The following is a 17483-nucleotide window of genomic DNA, read 5'->3' as shown; positions in this document are numbered from 1 at the left end:
ACATTTAGTCTAGCCACGTTTTTTTTAATGCTGCCATTGCTGAAATGATATTTATGTAAACCCTTAAGAGGTTTATCTCTCTTATGCATCTCTTGCGTAGGAGAGATTGCTACAGTGTTGAATCTTATATTTTCAAGCTTTAATAACAACCTTAAGGTTTCTAAATGTGTGTGTGTGTGTGTGTGTGTGTGTGAGTGTAAAATCTTCAGTTCACAGAAAGCCTTGTGGGCTTTAATATACCAGGCTTAGGCCAAAACTTTCAAATTCTTTGCTTTTGCAAAGCTTCTCTTTAATAGATTTGAATAGATCAAAATGTCTTAATTTGTCACTGAAGCCTATAGTAATAATCCTTAGAAATTTTTCTTTTTCCTTCTTCCTTATTTCTTTTTACTTTTTTGTATTTATAAAGCTATTGGAAGGTACAGATGACTTGGACTTCATGAAATTTAAAATCCATGTCCAAGATGAGATGATCTGTGCAAATGGAGATTTGTCTTCCAAGTCTAATCTGACTGTATGTAAGCATTTTTTTGGCCTAAGAGATAATGGGACTTTCTTTTGCTGTATTTTTACCATATAATGTTTTAAGGGATAAACTTTTTTCTTTATTATAAAACATGTCTTTGTTGAAGTAGACAGTCAAAAATGCTATACTTGGGACCAGCCCAGTGGTGTAGTGGTTAAGTTTGCATGCTCTTTGGCAGCGTAGGGTTTGCTGGTTTGGATCCTGGGTGCGGACCTACACACTGCTTGTCAAGCCATGCTGTGGCAATATCCCACACAGAACTAGAAGGGCTTACAAGTAGGATATACAACTATGTACTGGGGTTTAGGGGAGGGAGAAATGCATTTAAAGAAAAATACTGTCCTTAATAAATTTGAAAATAAGTTCATAAACTCCCTATGGCCTTTTACTATTGCGGTTAGTATAACTATAGGAATAGCAATGAGCAGGGATTTTTTTTGTTCTTTTGTTTTTTTTTGTTGAGGAAGATTCACCCTGAACTAACATCTGTCGCCAATCCTCCTTTTTTGGCTTGACCAAGATTCACCCTGAGCTGACATCTGTTGTGAATCTTCTTCCATTTTGTATGTGGGTCACTGCCACAGCATGGCCACCAACCAGTGGTGTAGGTCCATGCCTGGGAACCGAACCTGGGCCACCGAAGTGGAGTGCGCTGAACTTAACCATTAGGCCACTGGGGCTGTCCCTAAGCAGTTTGTTTTACTACAGTATACAAAAATACAACTGCCCTTTTTTTATCCCTCCAGAAGACACAAGTGTTCTATAAGTGTTTGGATTAATTAAGATATTTAAATTACATTTTAAGTACTTTTATGGTAACATTATTTTGTAATATTTTCATTGCAGGGTTGTAATACTTTAGTTACATTTTAAGTAAATAAAAACTCATGGACTGTTCTGGCAACCCAGTTATCACTTTTTATTTTTTATTTTTTTGCAGGGAGTGGAGTAGGGGAGAGATAGTGGGCCCATTTATGTCACCATTTGCTTCAGCCCACTTTTGGAGTTTTCCCTTCTGGGAGAAATATCCTGAGGAGAAAACTGGTTGTGTTCTTGAGATTCTCCAAGTTTCCTCCAGATGCTTTGCTGGGCTCTTTGTCCTTCAGCATCAGCTTTCCATGAGCATAAAGCCTGGATTCTTGGCCTTCTTCCTCTGCCCAGAATGGGCAGACGTCCCCAGGGTAAAAGTGGCTTTAGTGGTCAGATCACTTCTTTGAGTTTTTTTTCCCCATTTCCATTCCATTTCCAGATTCCTAGCCCCATCAAACAGATGCTTTCTGTGTTCTGCATTTATATGGCTCTTCTAGTTCTGGCTGAGAGTTAACAGTCTCCTCTTAGCTTTTGCATCTCACCTAGAAGCAGAATTTCCTCCCTCCCCCAATTGACTTGTTTAAGAAATCTGGGTGTTTGTCTTATAGAATTTCCCAAAGTCTGAATTTTGTTGGTTGCATCTACGTGGTGTCATTTAGTATGTTCTTCTGTCCCCTGTATTTCCTGTAAAGTGGTAGTAATATCTAAAGGCTTGATCGGATTGATATCAAATAATTTTTATAAGAATATTTAAAAGATGGCATATATGCTTCTTTTAGGAGTTACTATGGTCTTTTCCTCTTTTTGCAGTATTAATATCATTGGTGATCATTATGTAGATCCATTAATTCTTTAGGGGTTCAAAGGTTGATATTCGAAGTTTTTTATTCTCTCCTCATTTGTTGGCTGGAATATGTCTATGCAATAATCTTTTAATCTGTACTCTAAATCTTTTAAATCTTATAAAACTGTACTCTAAAAGTACAGTTCATATAGGAAAGATGCAGTAAGTGCTTTGCTTATCAGTCTTCAAAAGAATCAATCATCTAGCATGCTTAAAAGGTGGCCAGAGAGAGGTTCTTTTTGGTCTGGTTTTGTTGAGGACTATTAACAACTCACAGATATAAAGTTATTTATTCCAATCCATGGAAGCTATTTTTATTGATGCTCAGATTGACTCGTCTTTGGCCAGTGGGCCTATTCAAGTGGGCTCCGGAGTGCTTTTGGTAGGACTTTATGGCCTTTAATAGCTTCCTTATTTTCCCTTGGGAAAAAATTGTTTGAGACTCATCTTGTATATTTCTGGTCTCAGACCTAGAACTAGCCATTTCTCTGGGGAGTCCTGGTTATTTTAATGGACACGATATTTAAAGATCATAGTCTTCACATGAATTCTCTTTTTAAAAATTGTCTTCCCCATTACAGGTGTTAATTTTTTTGATGTCTTAAACTTCAGAGTCTTTCTGGAATTAGATGGATTATAGCTTTATAGATAAACAGATTATTTTAAATTAAGTACTGTGATGTTTATCTTAACAGGATTGAAATTAAAAGCTAGCACTGTAGAAACTAGTGATTTCCTCTTAATTATCATTCCCAGAGTTCTGGGATTGTTACCAGCCTCTTAAAGGTTGCCAGTATAAATTCTACCACCATCAGTATTATTCAGTGGGTTGTTAGCTGATTTTGAATCTAGCCCAGTGGTTTCAAAACCTGACTTTACATCTGCATCACCTGAGATAATTTAAAAATCCTGGGGCCTACACCAGGTCTGGAAAGAGGCCTGGTCATGCCTGCTTTTACATTCTCAGCTGATTCTATTATAGGCAGGCATTTGAAAGCTGCTGATTTGACCAGTGGTGCCCTAAGTAACCAGTAATGATTTAAGTGACTATTTTAGCAAATGTTTCTACTTTATTCTGAAATGTTTAATCTGAATGTGATATAAGAGCAATATTTAAAGATCTACAGGCAGGTACAAGTTAAGTATCTTGTTGCCCAAATGTACTTCTCAGCAGTGGTGTTTAGATACGCCTTGATGGTTGCCTTTGTTCATTATTCTCTTATAAGGGTTTCAGAGTTAAAAAAAAAGAAAAAAAGGACTGGTTTTTCTGTTTAAAAGTTCATTCAGATGAGCTAACTGTAGTAACTATAAAAATAAATTTCTCCTGATGAACATAGGTTTAGATCTCATCTTAACAGACATTTTTACCTTAAAAAATGTTTGGAACAGAGAGAAAAATAATCTCCCGTAATTCCATCATCCTAACAACCATTGTACTTTTTGAATATTGTTTTGTCATCAAATTTGGTCCATATGCAAACATTTTTACATAATCATATCTAGCAAGAGTTAGCAAGCACCAGTCTCACAATTTCTATGTAATCCTTCGCTACTTCCTCAATTCCTCCAATTTTAAAAAAAATTATATAACAGTGATTTTCCTTTTAAATCCTCATGTGTGCTACAGTCCTCCTTCTGGAGCAAGGAAAAAGTCACTTTAGTGAATTCTCCACTGTCCATTTTAGTGATGGAATTGAAAAGTAGTACAAAACAGATCAACAAACTTATAAAAATCCCATTTTGTTTTGATTTTTATTCTATGACTTTTGGCACTGTACTTATATTGTAAAAAATGTGGCTGGTGTTAATATGAGTTGGCATTCTCTGAGCATGTATCACCTGATAAGAATCAGATAATTAGAAAACTAGTGACCAATTTATTCATTATTAATAGATTTTTTCCTTGCTTTGTTATACCTTGAAAAAAATTCACATTTTGACTTTCGTAATTATAATTCACAATTCTAGACTTACCAGTAATCCTATGCACTAACAATTAGAAGGAAGTCTGAGTTCCAGCCTTCCATTTCCAACTCCAACCAACCATCCCTTTCCCAATTCAGAATGCTTGCGAAGCGATTGACCTCACTAGATACACACCTCTCTACGTTTATGCTAGAGAAGATTATATTGGATATAGATGAAGTGATACTGGTACTACCAGGTACTTTTTAGGGATAAAATTTTTTGTGGTATGATGTGCAACTAGCTATCATTTATAACAAAGATTCTTTGGGAAAATGCTTTTCAAGTTCTAAATAGACTGAGATAGGAATGTAAGCTAATTATAAATCATGAGCTGCATTGTTGTAAATTTCATACATTTCTATTGGTAAAAATGTATTATTCCTTCCCACTGCTGCCCTTCCCAGATTTGTTTTATAATCCTCAAGGATCTTATTTGAGCGTTGAAATTAGGGTGAGGTAGATTTTTCTCTGTGTTAGCCTAAGAATTGATTGAAATTGGTTTATTCATTTTAGGAAATCTACCTTCTTCAATGTACTAACCAATAGCCAGGCTTCAGCAGAAAACTTTCCATTCTGCACTATTGATCCTAATGAGAGCAGAGTACCTGTGCCAGATGAAAGGTTTGACTTTCTTTGCCAGTACCACAAACCAGCAAGGTAAGAAAATCTTAATGCCATTGTTTATTTGGTGGCCCTCTATGGACTGAATAAGTATATGTGAGTGATATATTTAAAATCATGTAGAAGGATTTTTCCCCAAAATTAATACAGCGTTATTATTTTCTGAGGAGTATGAAGTAGAGAGAGTAATTAGGTAGTCTGTATTATATGATCCCATTTATGTAAAATTATTTGGTTATGTGTGTATTCATAGGAAAACGTATGAAGTAAAGATCACAAACTAGTTGATGGTTATTTTTAGGTGATTTTTTACTTTATTTCTTATATTCCTCTGTATTGTTTGGAGTTTTTATAACAAGCATGTGTTATATCTTCAATTAGAAAAAATAAGATAATACAGGTTCAGACAATATGGATGTATATAAAGAGAGGAGTAAAAATCACCTGTACTTCTTCTACTTTGGTAGAATAGATATAAACACTTCGGAGATATGTCCTTCTGTACCTTTCCCTGAATGGGTGTGCACATCCTTACAGAAATAGGATACTTTTTAAATTGAGATATTATTAATATTTTTCTAGATTAAGAAATACAGATTTAAATAATTTCTAATAACATAATTGTGTTTAATACTGTATTATATGAATATACAGTTTATTTGCCATTTTTCTACTATTGAGAACTGAGGTTGCTTTTAGTTTTTCACTATTTTGAATGTGCTGAAAAATTCCATTTCTGTCTCCAGCCCTGAACTCTGCTCAACTCCAGACATATATCTGACTGCCTTCTTTGACATTGACACTTGCATGACTAAATAGGGGCCTCAGATTTGACATGTCCTAAATGGACCTCTTGATTTCACCCGGCCTTGTGCCAAATTTGTTCTTCCTCAAAACTTTTATAATTCAAAAAATAGCACTATTATTTTCCCAAAGTCCTATGAGTTCTAACTACAAAATAAACCAAATTTATTCACTTTTCCCACCTTCATCCACTAGTTTTAGCATCCATTAATTTTTTTGACGAATTAACTATTACTATAATTGTCACATGGTGATTTTGTAATTCCATCATTGGTTTTTCACTTATTAGTTGGCAGTCTGCTGTAAGGAGGAGTTTTCTTGTCTTCATTTGTTCATTCATGCATTTATTCATATCAGTGTTACTCAGTTGGTTATAATCTGTCACAGTCAGTGGATATAGCTCAAATTATATCCTTCAAATTGGCTCCTCAAGCTGATTTCTGTGTCCTTTTAAAAAACTTTTTGTTTTCAGATTGTTTCACATTTATATAAAAGCTGCAAAATTATACAAAGAATGCTTGTATACCCTTCACCCAGATTTCTGTTAACCTTTGAGAATAAGTTGTAGACATGATGCCACATTGCACTTCGTTTCTTCAGTTTGTATTTACTAAAGACAGAGATTTCTCCTACATAACCATAGTAAACCATCAAAATCAGGACATTAACATTGATCCAGTGTCACCATCTAATTCACAGATTCCATTTAGATATCTCCAGTTGTCCTATTAATTCGCTTATTTGGTGATTCCCTTTCCATGTAGCCAGTCTCTTGACCCCATTGGGTTGTCGCATGATTTGGATTCTCCTGGCTTGGGCCCTGGCTCCTACTGGGCGGGGCTCCTACCTGGATGCCTTCCTTGTGCAACCCCTGGCTGCTGTTGTGCTGCCTTCTCTCCCCACACCGACTCTTTCCTTGTATGGGTCCTTGCCAGTGCCAGACTGTGTGGTCATGTGACACTGCTGAAATTTCTCAGAGGCATGGAGAGAACAACAATAGTAATAAAGCTCTTGGACTTCAAATTTGTTGAAATTTTAGGCAGTGAGAGAATTAACTTCTCACAATTTCCCTTGCTTTTCCTTTACTAGTGAACGTTGATTAAATGCCTTTATGGAGATAAAAAGATTGAATGGGAAGCTATCTTCATGTTTTCCATAATTTAATTTTGGCCTATTTGTGGTCAAGCAAAGAAAAAAGAATTGACAGTAATTCATAGTATTTCTTGCTACCCCAAACTTCTCTGTTATATTTCAAGTTCTCTCTCTCTTTTTTTTAATGAAAGAAAAATCCTACTGGTCATTTCAGTCTGATTCAATTGAAGAAAAACTCATAAATGCTTTTGGTATTCAGTGCTCATTATAGTGATTAAAAGGATTTTTAACCTTATTATTTTGGTTTCAAGGAAGTTTCGTATGGTGTAAAAACGTTATTTTGCTCAAGTAGTCATAAAATCATTGGTACAGTACATCAAAATCCTTGAATTAGGCCTCAGGTTTTTTTTGAGATATGATATTAATAGTTTAAACCTTTATCTTGGTCTTAAATCAAGAATCAGAAATAAGAAAACTCATTTTCATTAGAAAAATGGAATCTCAGAGCTATAGGTTGTCTTACCTAGTTTTCTTGTAAAAGGAAACTGAAGCCCAGAGAGGTGAAATGATTTGCTCAAGTTCACACAGATAGTAAATGGCAATCAGGAATAGAACCTACAGCTTCTCACTTCAAATTTAGTGCCTTTCCACTCGTATCCATGCTACTGTACTTCATATATATTATATGGGTGGTTTTAGTTGTTAGAATTTATATCATTTAGGATGTTTGGTTACACTTAACATATTGACTTAAAAAGTCAATTTATTGACTTAGTAACAAGTGGCATGGTGTTTAGTGTTGGTTTCAGCAACTCAATTATGTCATCAAGGACCTGGCTTCTTTCTCCTCTCCATTTTACTTTCTTTGTCAGCCTAATCATAAGATTGCCTTCCCCTTGTGGTGACAGGATATCTCTCAGATCTTGGAACTTTATACTTTCTCATCCAGGTTCAGAGTGAAAGAAGAGAGGTTTGCTTCTAGAAGCTCTCTCACAGGACTGATGAGCTTCTATTCAAGAACCCTCCCAACCCCTTCTGGCAAAACTCCCCTAAAGTCTTTCTAGGCAAATGGGGCAAGGTGAAGGTCCTAGAATCATTAATTGTGCCCAGGGGATGAGATTAAACTGCCTTCTAGAGTTAGGGGTAGAGCCAGCTATTCCAAGGCTCTGGCTACACTAGGAGGTGTGACTGGCCAAATGAAAGTCAGTGTAGTTACCAGGAGAGAGGCCAAGGATGCTGGGGAGGCAACCACAGTATCCAACAAAAGACCTGACCACATTTTATGTGTGTTTTCTGTAGATTTGCTGATAGCAATTATCAAGTAATTTCTATCTGAATAAAAATTTTTTATAGAATAATTTTTTTTGAAGGACTCATTTTCCATATAAATAATAGGGAAGTATTTTGTGGAAAATTTGTGTTGTATTTTATCATGTGGTGAAATTGACATTCTGAAAAATGAATACTCTTTTGAAAATTGACAAAAGATATATACATGAATACACCTTGTATCATACACCATATGACATTGAAAATAGCTTTATTTACTCATGTACTTTAATCTCCATTTCCCTGTGGCCAAGTGGTTTATCTTAACTTGGTTTCTAACTTATGTTAACTGTGCTTTTACTTTGAGCAAAGCAAAGGTTATTTTGTATGTATGTCTAATTATGTTACCATTGTTAACACCTAGGTTATTACTATGCTGATAACTGGTTCACATCATTATGTGCATTTTTTGGCCTTATAACATGTATGGTAATTAAACGCAAATCCCGGTTTCCTCACTGCTAGCTGAGTGACCCTGTATGCAGTAGGTGTCTTAACTCCTCTTCAATTTCCCCCTCTGTGTACAAGTACTCTTTACTCGTTCTCTACTGCTATTGTCTGTGTGTGCATGTGCGTGTGCCAACAGAGCAATATAGTAAAATTAATGATATGAGTTTTAATCTTTAGAGACACAATAAAAACACCTATTCTGCTTTGCAGTTTTTTTCCTTCATTTTCCTAGGTAAGAAAGTCCTAATGTATTAAAGGATTATTTCTTATTTAGTTTTTTAAATTCATTTATCAAATGGTTATTGAGTCTTCTAAACATTCTAGAAAGGAAATAATTCATGTAAATGTTTGGGAAATCTATTTGGTTGATAAACAGATTCTTAGTACTATTTTGTAATAAAACTATCTTTTGTTTTTCAGCAAAATTCCTGCCTTTCTAAATGTCGTGGATATTGCTGGCCTTGTGAAAGGAGCTCATAATGGGCAAGGCCTGGGAAATGCCTTTTTATCTCATATTAGTGCCTGTGATGGAATCTTTCATCTAACACGTAAGTGCAGTTTATGGAATTGATTAATTTCATTATGAGCAGTGTTTTCTGTCTATTATTGCTCACATAAAATTAGAAATGACTAATTAATAAAGGTTTGCTTTGCTTCACAAGATGAATCGTGGATTTCTCTGTTAGTTGGTACTTTTAGGCTATTTGGTATCGTCTCCATATGAGAAGCAAGTATGTGCTGTGTTGATATTATATTCTAATTGAATTTTATCCCCTGTTCTGGATTAGATCCATGAGAAGTGTTTCTGTGTGGTAGTAATTTTGTTGATTGTATAAAGGCATTTTGAAGTTTTCTTAACTTGTAGAACTTTTCTGCATTCTTGCTTTTCCATGTGTTGAGAAGCAGAATTGATGGAGGAGCGGATTCTGTTATTTCAGAGGAGAGAAAAGCATCCAGGTCATGTATTAGAGCTGAAAGGATTAAGGAAAAACTATAGATCAACTAGTCCTTAAGGGAGACAAGGACATAAAGCAAAGAGAGAAAACCTAGAACTATGTGTTGGTTTGTGTTGTTTTGACTACAAAAGTGAGTCAAGTACATAGTAATTCTCTGACAGAATAGAAAGGTTTGCATTTAGGCTCAGATCAAGACTGCATCTTATGGTAATAGTATTATAATAAGCAAATTAATGCAAATGAAGGAGACATAAGTTAGAGGTGAGGGCCAATTTTGGTCTGGTGTAGTGCTTCTGTTTGTTACTGGTCCTCAACTAGATAACTGTATCAATTGGGAATGAGAATTTAGAAAATTTTATAGCAGTTTGAGTAATTTTTTTGTCATTCGAAATCTAATAAAAAAATTGTGCTGGTATTTTTGTATGTCTTTTTAAAAAAAATTCCTTTGCCTAGTAACTCATTGTTATTGTATTTTACAAAAGCCCACCACAGACAGTTTAAGAAGCACTCATCTAGGTAGCTTCTTGGGTAAAGGTGTGGAGACAGGAGACACCTTTCGGAAGGGTTTGTGGTGCAGGCAAAGAATAAGGTTATGGCGTGGGGGGTGGAAAGTCAGTTATGTAGAGTGGTGTTGCCTAAAGCTTGTACATTGGCCAGAGGTTCTGTTTTCCGGATGGTTTGTTTTTTCAGTGGTTCTGGTGACTGATGTGAGAATTTCAAGGAGAGAGTAGAATCAAGTGTGGCTCCTGGGTTTCCAGACTGGACCAGTTGAGTGAATCTTTTTTTTTTTTTTTTAAGATTTTATTTTTTCCTTTTTCTCCCCAAAGTCCCTTGGTCCATAGTTGTGTATTTTTAGTTGTAGGTCCTTCTAGTTGTGGCATGTGGGACACCGCCTCAGCGTGGCATGATGAGTGGTGCCATGTCCATGCCCAGGATCCGAACCGGCGAAACCCTGGGCCACCTAAGTGGAGCACATGAACTTACCCCTCGGCCACAGGGCCGCCCCATGGTTGAGTGAATCTTGATACCATTCACTGAGATGTTAAATAAAGAAGGAGCAGCGAGTCTTGGGAGACAGCTGATTTCAGTTTGGGATATTTATTTGAATTTGTTTTGAATTTGAATTTGGTATTTTTTTGAATTTTTTAAAATAGGACGTCCAGATAGGAGATGTCTATAAGGAAGTAGGATTGGTAGGGCAGGTGTGACAGGAGGATAGGGGCAAGAGAACTGAAGGTTTGGGTGTGAGAGTGATTTAACTGATGGGTGGAATAGAGCTTATCATAGGGTAGGAGTAAAAATAGGAGAGGGTTGAAAAATGGAAGGCTATGAGATCTGATTTCCTGATGAGGTTCAAGAACAGAGGTACTGGAGATAAGAGGGTGTGTGGTAAGAGGGATATTTGACTTAAAATTTTCAGAGCTGGAGCAGTTTGGGGTGATGATGAGATCCTGATAATGGCCTGCAACCGTTTTAATAAATGTAATCAAGCCTTTGGTTTTGTTGTCTCTTGTATAATATTCATCTGAGCATACATACTTTATTATATTTCATTCAGGCTAAAGTTATTGTTAAGAAAGGACGAAAAATCCAATTAAACGAGGTATCGTGCTTTCTTATAGCAGTTGATTTCAGAGATGTTAAACTGAAAATAGGCATCTTAGAACTGATGAAGTATACACACAGATAGTGCACAGAACACAGAATGATACATTTATAACCAGAATTTTAAAAAACCTTCATAGAATTACAGGCATTAAAAAAGACTTGTAAAGATTAAAAACATAGATTGATTACTTGGAAGCTATGAAAATTGAGAATTCTTTAATTCTAAGTTATGATATATTTTCATATTCAACAAGCAGATTATTAAATATGAGTGTAAAAAAAGATTTTATCTTTCATATTACTCTATTTAAAGAATATGGGCAAGCCTTTGGTATGCACATAGTGTAGGCTCAGACATTTGACTTGAAGGAAAAGCTTTTGGAATCCCATGGTTTACTTTCTTGTGTGCTTCCAGCAGTGCGCAGTCCCCAATTTGAGAAACAAGATTGTAGGTTAAGATATAAACACCCCAGACCTACCACGAGGCCTATCTGACCAAACAACTAGGTCCAGCTTGTAATAATAATGAATATCTTTATAGCACTTTGTTTACTTAGTGCTTTTTAAATTGTTAGGTCTTGATCATCAAAGAGCCCAGTGAGATGCATAGGCCTTATTATTATCCCCATTTTCAGATGAGAAAACCAAAGCCTAGCGAGGTAAAATGATGTGCCCAAGTCACAGTCTTTCTGTCATGCTGTAGCATTAACTGCAACTTTGTGTTGGCAAACCTCTGGAAGAAATAGGTGTTTGAGAGAAAACTTTGATAATGCATGGAAAAAGCACCTGATTTTCTAAGGATTAAAACTTTTGATGCTTCATAGAGTAGAAGCTGGGAAGTTTTGGTTAAATTACAATGTTTGTATGCTTCTGTAAGTACCTATCTAGGAAGAATACCTTGTTTCCAATCATTTGTGTTGCTGTATGAAGTACGTAAGGTTTGATGATTTTATCAGGTAGAAAGTCAGTAAAGGATTTTGATGGAATCACTGCCATTAGATTTCTTGTCTTTCTCTCGCATGTAGAACGTACCTTTCTCAGTTTGCTTTGCCTGTGTTCACCAAACAAGATACTGGATCTTAAAAAGCTTGTATTAATACATAAAAATAGTAGAATACAGAATCATCTGTCAGCTCTATTGATAGGGGAAAATGTGTACTTTTGTTTATTAAATGTAGTATAAACTCTGCTTGGGTTAAATTTGCAGTCAAGTACCTTTATATTGTAAAAAAAAAAAAAAGCTCAACTTGAAAAGTTTTATTAGTATATGCTGACTAAAAACCTTTTAAAATGGAGTTTTTAATAGGATTAAGGTTAACTCAAAGAGTTTAGTTTTTCCTGAAAATGGGAGCGGGAGGGAGACGGTTAAACATGAGATAAGAATAAGGTTTTTACAAATTTAATACAGAAGTTACTAGCTGAGGGAACCAAAACATGACACATTCGTCTAAGTAATGTTTTTTAAAGAAAACTGACAATTTAACAAATGAGGCTCATCGTTTAGAGGATCTTAAAGTAAACTTTAAGAGAGAATAGCTATTGCAAAATTTGTTGACAAATTTAGGCAAATTTTACCTGGATTCCTTTCTGAGAGCCCTCTCACTGGCTCTTCAGTTACTTCTTGGTGGCTGAGGTGGTTGACTCGATCCGTTCTCATGTTGTATGCAGGTGGGTCAGGTGCAGTTTCAGCTGCTCCGCAGCGGGATGGGTTTATGGGGGTGCACACTGTCAGTCGTGTCCTGAGTTACATGGAAGTGGAGTTGATAAGAGCTCCAAGTTCATAATTTCAGTCAGCAAAGTTGTACTTCCAAGACACCTAATAGTCATCTTATGTCTGAAAATAAGGTGCTATTTATTGTGCTGTGAATTTCCAGAATGTTAGATACGTCTTGAGTTAAATCTAATCCAAAAAACACTCATACATGTTTTTAGGTTTCATGCCTCTTTGTATGATCTGTGCTCTTCTTCCAGCTATTAAATAAGCAAACTAATAGTTGACCTTGAGGGGGTTTCTTTTCCTTATTCTCTGTGCTTGTGTTGTTTGAATGAACCTTCAATACTGACAACAAAGAATGTTGCAAAAATTAGATTTCAGTTGAATTTAACCTCTTCTGGTTTCCCTACAATTTTGGTAGTGAAATTTAGTTATTTTTATAAGTAGCTATCCATGATAGAGGATACATTTTAGGTGGGAAATAGATATCAGAGGCTAACTACCTTTAACACAGGGACCTTACCTCATATGTTCTTATATATTTTATATATAATATCCTTCTATGAAAGGATAAAGGGTTATAATTGAAATCAGGAAAAAAATGAGTATTATCTCTGAGATTTTCTTGTGGATCACAATTTGAGAAATGCTGCCTAAAACTAAATTCTTGTTTTATAACAATGATTGAATTATTTTTATTTAAACGGAAATGCTGTATCCTAAGCCCTTTGCAAATATTAACTAATTTATTCCTCTTAACACCTCTGTAAGGGTGGGTACTATTATTCTCATTTTGTAAATGAGGAATCCAAAGAATAGATGGGTTATGGTACTTGCCCAAGAATACATGGCTGGTAACAGATAGAACCAGATTTTTTTTTTTTAAAGATTTTATTTTTCCTTTTTATCCCAAAGCCCCCCAGTCCATAGTTGTGTATTTTTAGTTGTGGGTCCTTCTAGTTGTGGCATGTGGAATGCCGTCTCAGCATGGCTTGATGAGTGGTGCCATGTCCGCATCCAGGACTTGAACTGGCGAAACCCTGGGCTGCCGAAGCAGAGCTTGCAAACTTAACCACTTGACCATGGGGCTGGACCCTAGAATCAGATTTTGAACTCAGGCTCTGGTTACAAAGTCCTTGCTCTGTGTTGGATTAGTCCACTAATCTATGCTGAGAATTATCAGAAATCTTTTTTTAAATCACGAAAATTTTTATCAATCTTGTGAGCCCCTGAGGCTTTGTCTGTGGACCCAGTTTGAGAAACCCTTGTGTAAATTCCAGAGAAGTTGCATTGAAGTTTATCGCTTCTAGGTGAAGCACTTATTTTTTCTTTTTTTAAAGATTGGCACCTGAGCTAACAACTCTTGCCAATCTTCTTTTTTCTTCTTCTTCTTCTTCTCCCCAAAGCACCCCCAGTACACAGTTGTGTATTCTAGTTGTGCGTGGTTGTGCCATGTGGGATGCCGCCTCACCGTGGCTTCATGAGCGGTGCCATGTCTGCACCCAGGATCCAAACCAGCGAAACCCTGGGCCACTGAAGCGGGATGCAAGAACTTAACCACTGGGCCATTGGGCCAGCCCCTAGGTCAAGCACTTTTAAATGATACTCAAATTATATCATAAAAGGGCAGTGGAAAATTATTTATTTTATAAATTCTTAAAGGGTAAGGGATGGCTTTATTTAGAGAAAAAACAGACTTGCGTCTCTTGGATGCCAGGTAGACGTTTCGAACTCTTAATGCTTTTAGCAATGAAGACAATGAAACAGATATATCAGAAAAAAGAATGTATTTGAATTTGCTCACACATTCTCTCTTCTGGTATTTTCATTTTGATTTATGAGGGGAATAAAAAGAGAAATGATCAGCAGCTGAGGTCTGGCAGTATCCATAGTGGCTTTCCTTTATCTTTTAGGTGGTAACTTCTTTCTGGAGGTGTACGGAGCTAACGTGTAATGATTGGCTATGTGATGTGATGAAATGTGTACTTTGTTTATAACAGTCTTGTGGGGGAGGGGATATGCCTATTTTAAAGATGAGAAAACTGAGGCTTAAAGAGGTTGGGAAACTAAGCCATAATTTACACAACTGATTAGCACCAGAACTCAGATTAGACTTCAGGTCTGCCATTTTAGAAGTGTCTGGAGCTGGCAATGCTTAAAATTAAATATCTGAAAGCCGTCAGATAGTGATTTATCTGAGATATATATTCTTTGATCTGAGGGTCAGCTGTATTTGAATGTTGCTGATGTTCTAAATAATCATTTTCCCAGTTAATTCTTCCTCCTCCCCCAAAGTATCTTGAACGTTTGAAATTCTACAGAAATTATTTCTTGGACCAGATATATTATTCTTTAGCTGACTGCTTTTTGGGTTTTTTGAATCATACAGAACATTTTTTAATGGTTTTCATGATTTGAAACACTTTTTAAAAAGTGGGAATTTCTCCATATTTTTGGCATAAATGGCACCCATAATTTTGGATAAACAACTCTGGATAACTATGGTTATGCCTATACATTACTAATTATGTAATATTCACTATAGAACAGAAATTCTTTATGAATTCTCTATGAATTTTTCTTTTGTTTTGCTTTTGGTTTTTCTTGCTGGACCATACCATAATTTATTGAACTACTTCCTATTTATGGGCATTTATTTCTTTTTCCAGCTTTATTGAGATATAATTGACATATTATGTAAGTTAAGGTGTACAATGTGATGATTTGATACGTGTATATATTATGAAATGATTACCACAACAAGCTTAGTTAACACATCCATCACCTCACATGATTAACATTTTTTTGGTGTAGTGAAGACATTTAAGATCTACTCTTTTAGCAACTTTCAAATATACAGTACAGTATTGTTAACTGTAGTCACCATACTGTACATTAGATCCCCTGAACTTACTCATCTTATAACTGGAAGTTCGTACCCTTTGACCAGCATACCCCCATTTTTCCCACCCCAGCTCCTGGCAACCACCAATCTGTTCTCTGTTTCCGTGAGTTCAGCTTTTTTTAGATTCCACACATAAGTGAGATTATACAGTATTTCTTTCTTTGTCTGACTTACTTTACTTAGCATAATGTTTGAGCATTTTTTATTTCTGACTTTTTTATTGCAGAGAATGTTGCTAATGGACATTGTTATACAGGCTTCTTTTTGGTACATGTCTGGATACTTCTCTGAGAGATATAATGAAGTGGAATTAATAGGCCAGGGGATATATACATTTAGAATTCTATCAGATACTTCCACATCTTCCCCCTACATTCCCATAAGGATATTAGTTTAAAATTTTTTGTTTTTTGAATAATTTTAGGTAGGTCATACATTGGAATAGGTCAAACATTTACATACTTCAAAGAGAAAATTGAATGACATTGGGGTATATATTGAGCAATCTTGTTCCTACCCACATTCTGATTCCTCTGTTTTACCTTTATAAATGATGGCATTTATTAGTTTCTTGTGTTATTTTTTAGAGCAAGGGTTGGGAAACTTTTTCTTTAGTGGGCCACGTAGTAAATATCTTGCTGTTGCATCATCTTCTGTGTGTGTGTATGTTTGCAACACTTTAAAAATGTAAAAATCATTCTTAGCTCTAGAGTCGTACAAAAATAGGGCACAAGCCTTAGTTTGCTGATTCCTGTTCTAGAGTTTCTTCATGCAATACAGGCGCATGGGAATATGTTAATTATATATGTCATCTTTGTTGAAAGTATTTTTAGCAGTCTTTTCTTCTGATTTCTTCTATTACTTTTATATTTAGAAACTTCTTATCCTTCCCGTGATCAGGTAAATATTTACAACTGTTTTCTTCTAGTTATTTTCCTTTGTTTTTATTTAGATATAAAATACATAAAGGGCATAGAGCACACAGATCTGAAGTATATCGCTAGATGTGTTTGTAAACACGTACTCACTTGTGTGGCCACCATGTAGATCAACACATAGAACATTGCTGTCACCCTTCTCTGTCAGTTCCCCCTCAGGGTAATCACTCTTCTGACTTACATCATCATTGAGTAGTTTTGCTTATTCTTGAACTTCATATAAATGTAATCATATGCTCTATTCTCTTTTATGTCTTCTTCCCTTCTCTCAACATAATGTCTGTGAGATTCATCCCCATTGTGTATATTGGTATGATAATTTGTAATTTTCTTAAGTTAGCAGTTTGGATTTCATCCCTTTTGTGGCTGATATGCAGGATTATGTTACTTAGTTAACAGAGTTGAAGCTCTAGCAACTACATATCTACACACTCTGAATAGGTTTGAGTAGGGAGACATTTGGGGCAAAAAGAACAGCCAGAAGATTTTTGTAGTATTTCACGGAAGAAATAATGAGGGCTAGATTTCAGAAAACTGTCAGTGGCAGTTGAAGGGAAAAGCAAATTCGAGAGACTTTGTGAAGACAGGATAGGACTTAATGTTAGGCTCTTCTTACATCTCCTGTAACAGAAATCTCAACTAAGACTGTGTGCCAAAGATTCAGTACAGAATAGGGAAACAGCAACCATATTATGGGAAGCAAATTCTTTTTAAATTCGTACATGCAATGACTTCTGATAACAGGTGTTTTATTTAGAAAAATGATTAATTTTTTCTCTAGGGTTTAGTGAGCCAGTGTGACTTGTTTTTACCAATTTTTAGAAGCAATATACCTTCCTATTGCTAGATTTCTAAAGCTTTGAACATAATGAGTCTGCTGATTTCACTGAATCCTTAGCTTTTTAAGCTGGCATTAGA

The 17483-nt window shown here is 35.6% G+C and overlaps 1 protein-coding gene across 3 annotated transcripts in view; it reads left to right on the top strand.

Moving 5' to 3' along the window:
* The window catches only part of OLA1 (Obg like ATPase 1), a 166942-nt gene that overhangs the window by 15243 nt on the left and 134216 nt on the right, over positions 1 to 17483 (top strand). For 2 of the 3 annotated variants that reach the window (XM_046659725.1, XM_046659726.1), the window contains exons 3-4: positions 4662 to 4805; positions 8865 to 8992. In XM_046659725.1, coding sequence (XP_046515681.1) covers positions 4662 to 4805; positions 8865 to 8992 — 272 coding nt within the window. The remainder of the gene's footprint in view (positions 1 to 4661; positions 4806 to 8864; positions 8993 to 17483) is intronic. The other variant, XM_046659727.1, reaches the window with a different exon arrangement.

Source organism: Equus quagga, chromosome 4, assembly GCF_021613505.1.
Source record: "Equus quagga isolate Etosha38 chromosome 4, UCLA_HA_Equagga_1.0, whole genome shotgun sequence".
NCBI classification, from domain to species: Eukaryota; Metazoa; Chordata; class Mammalia; order Perissodactyla; family Equidae; genus Equus; species Equus quagga.
Note: the sequence above shows the minus strand (reverse complement) of the source record. Positions and strands in the feature narration are given on the sequence as shown.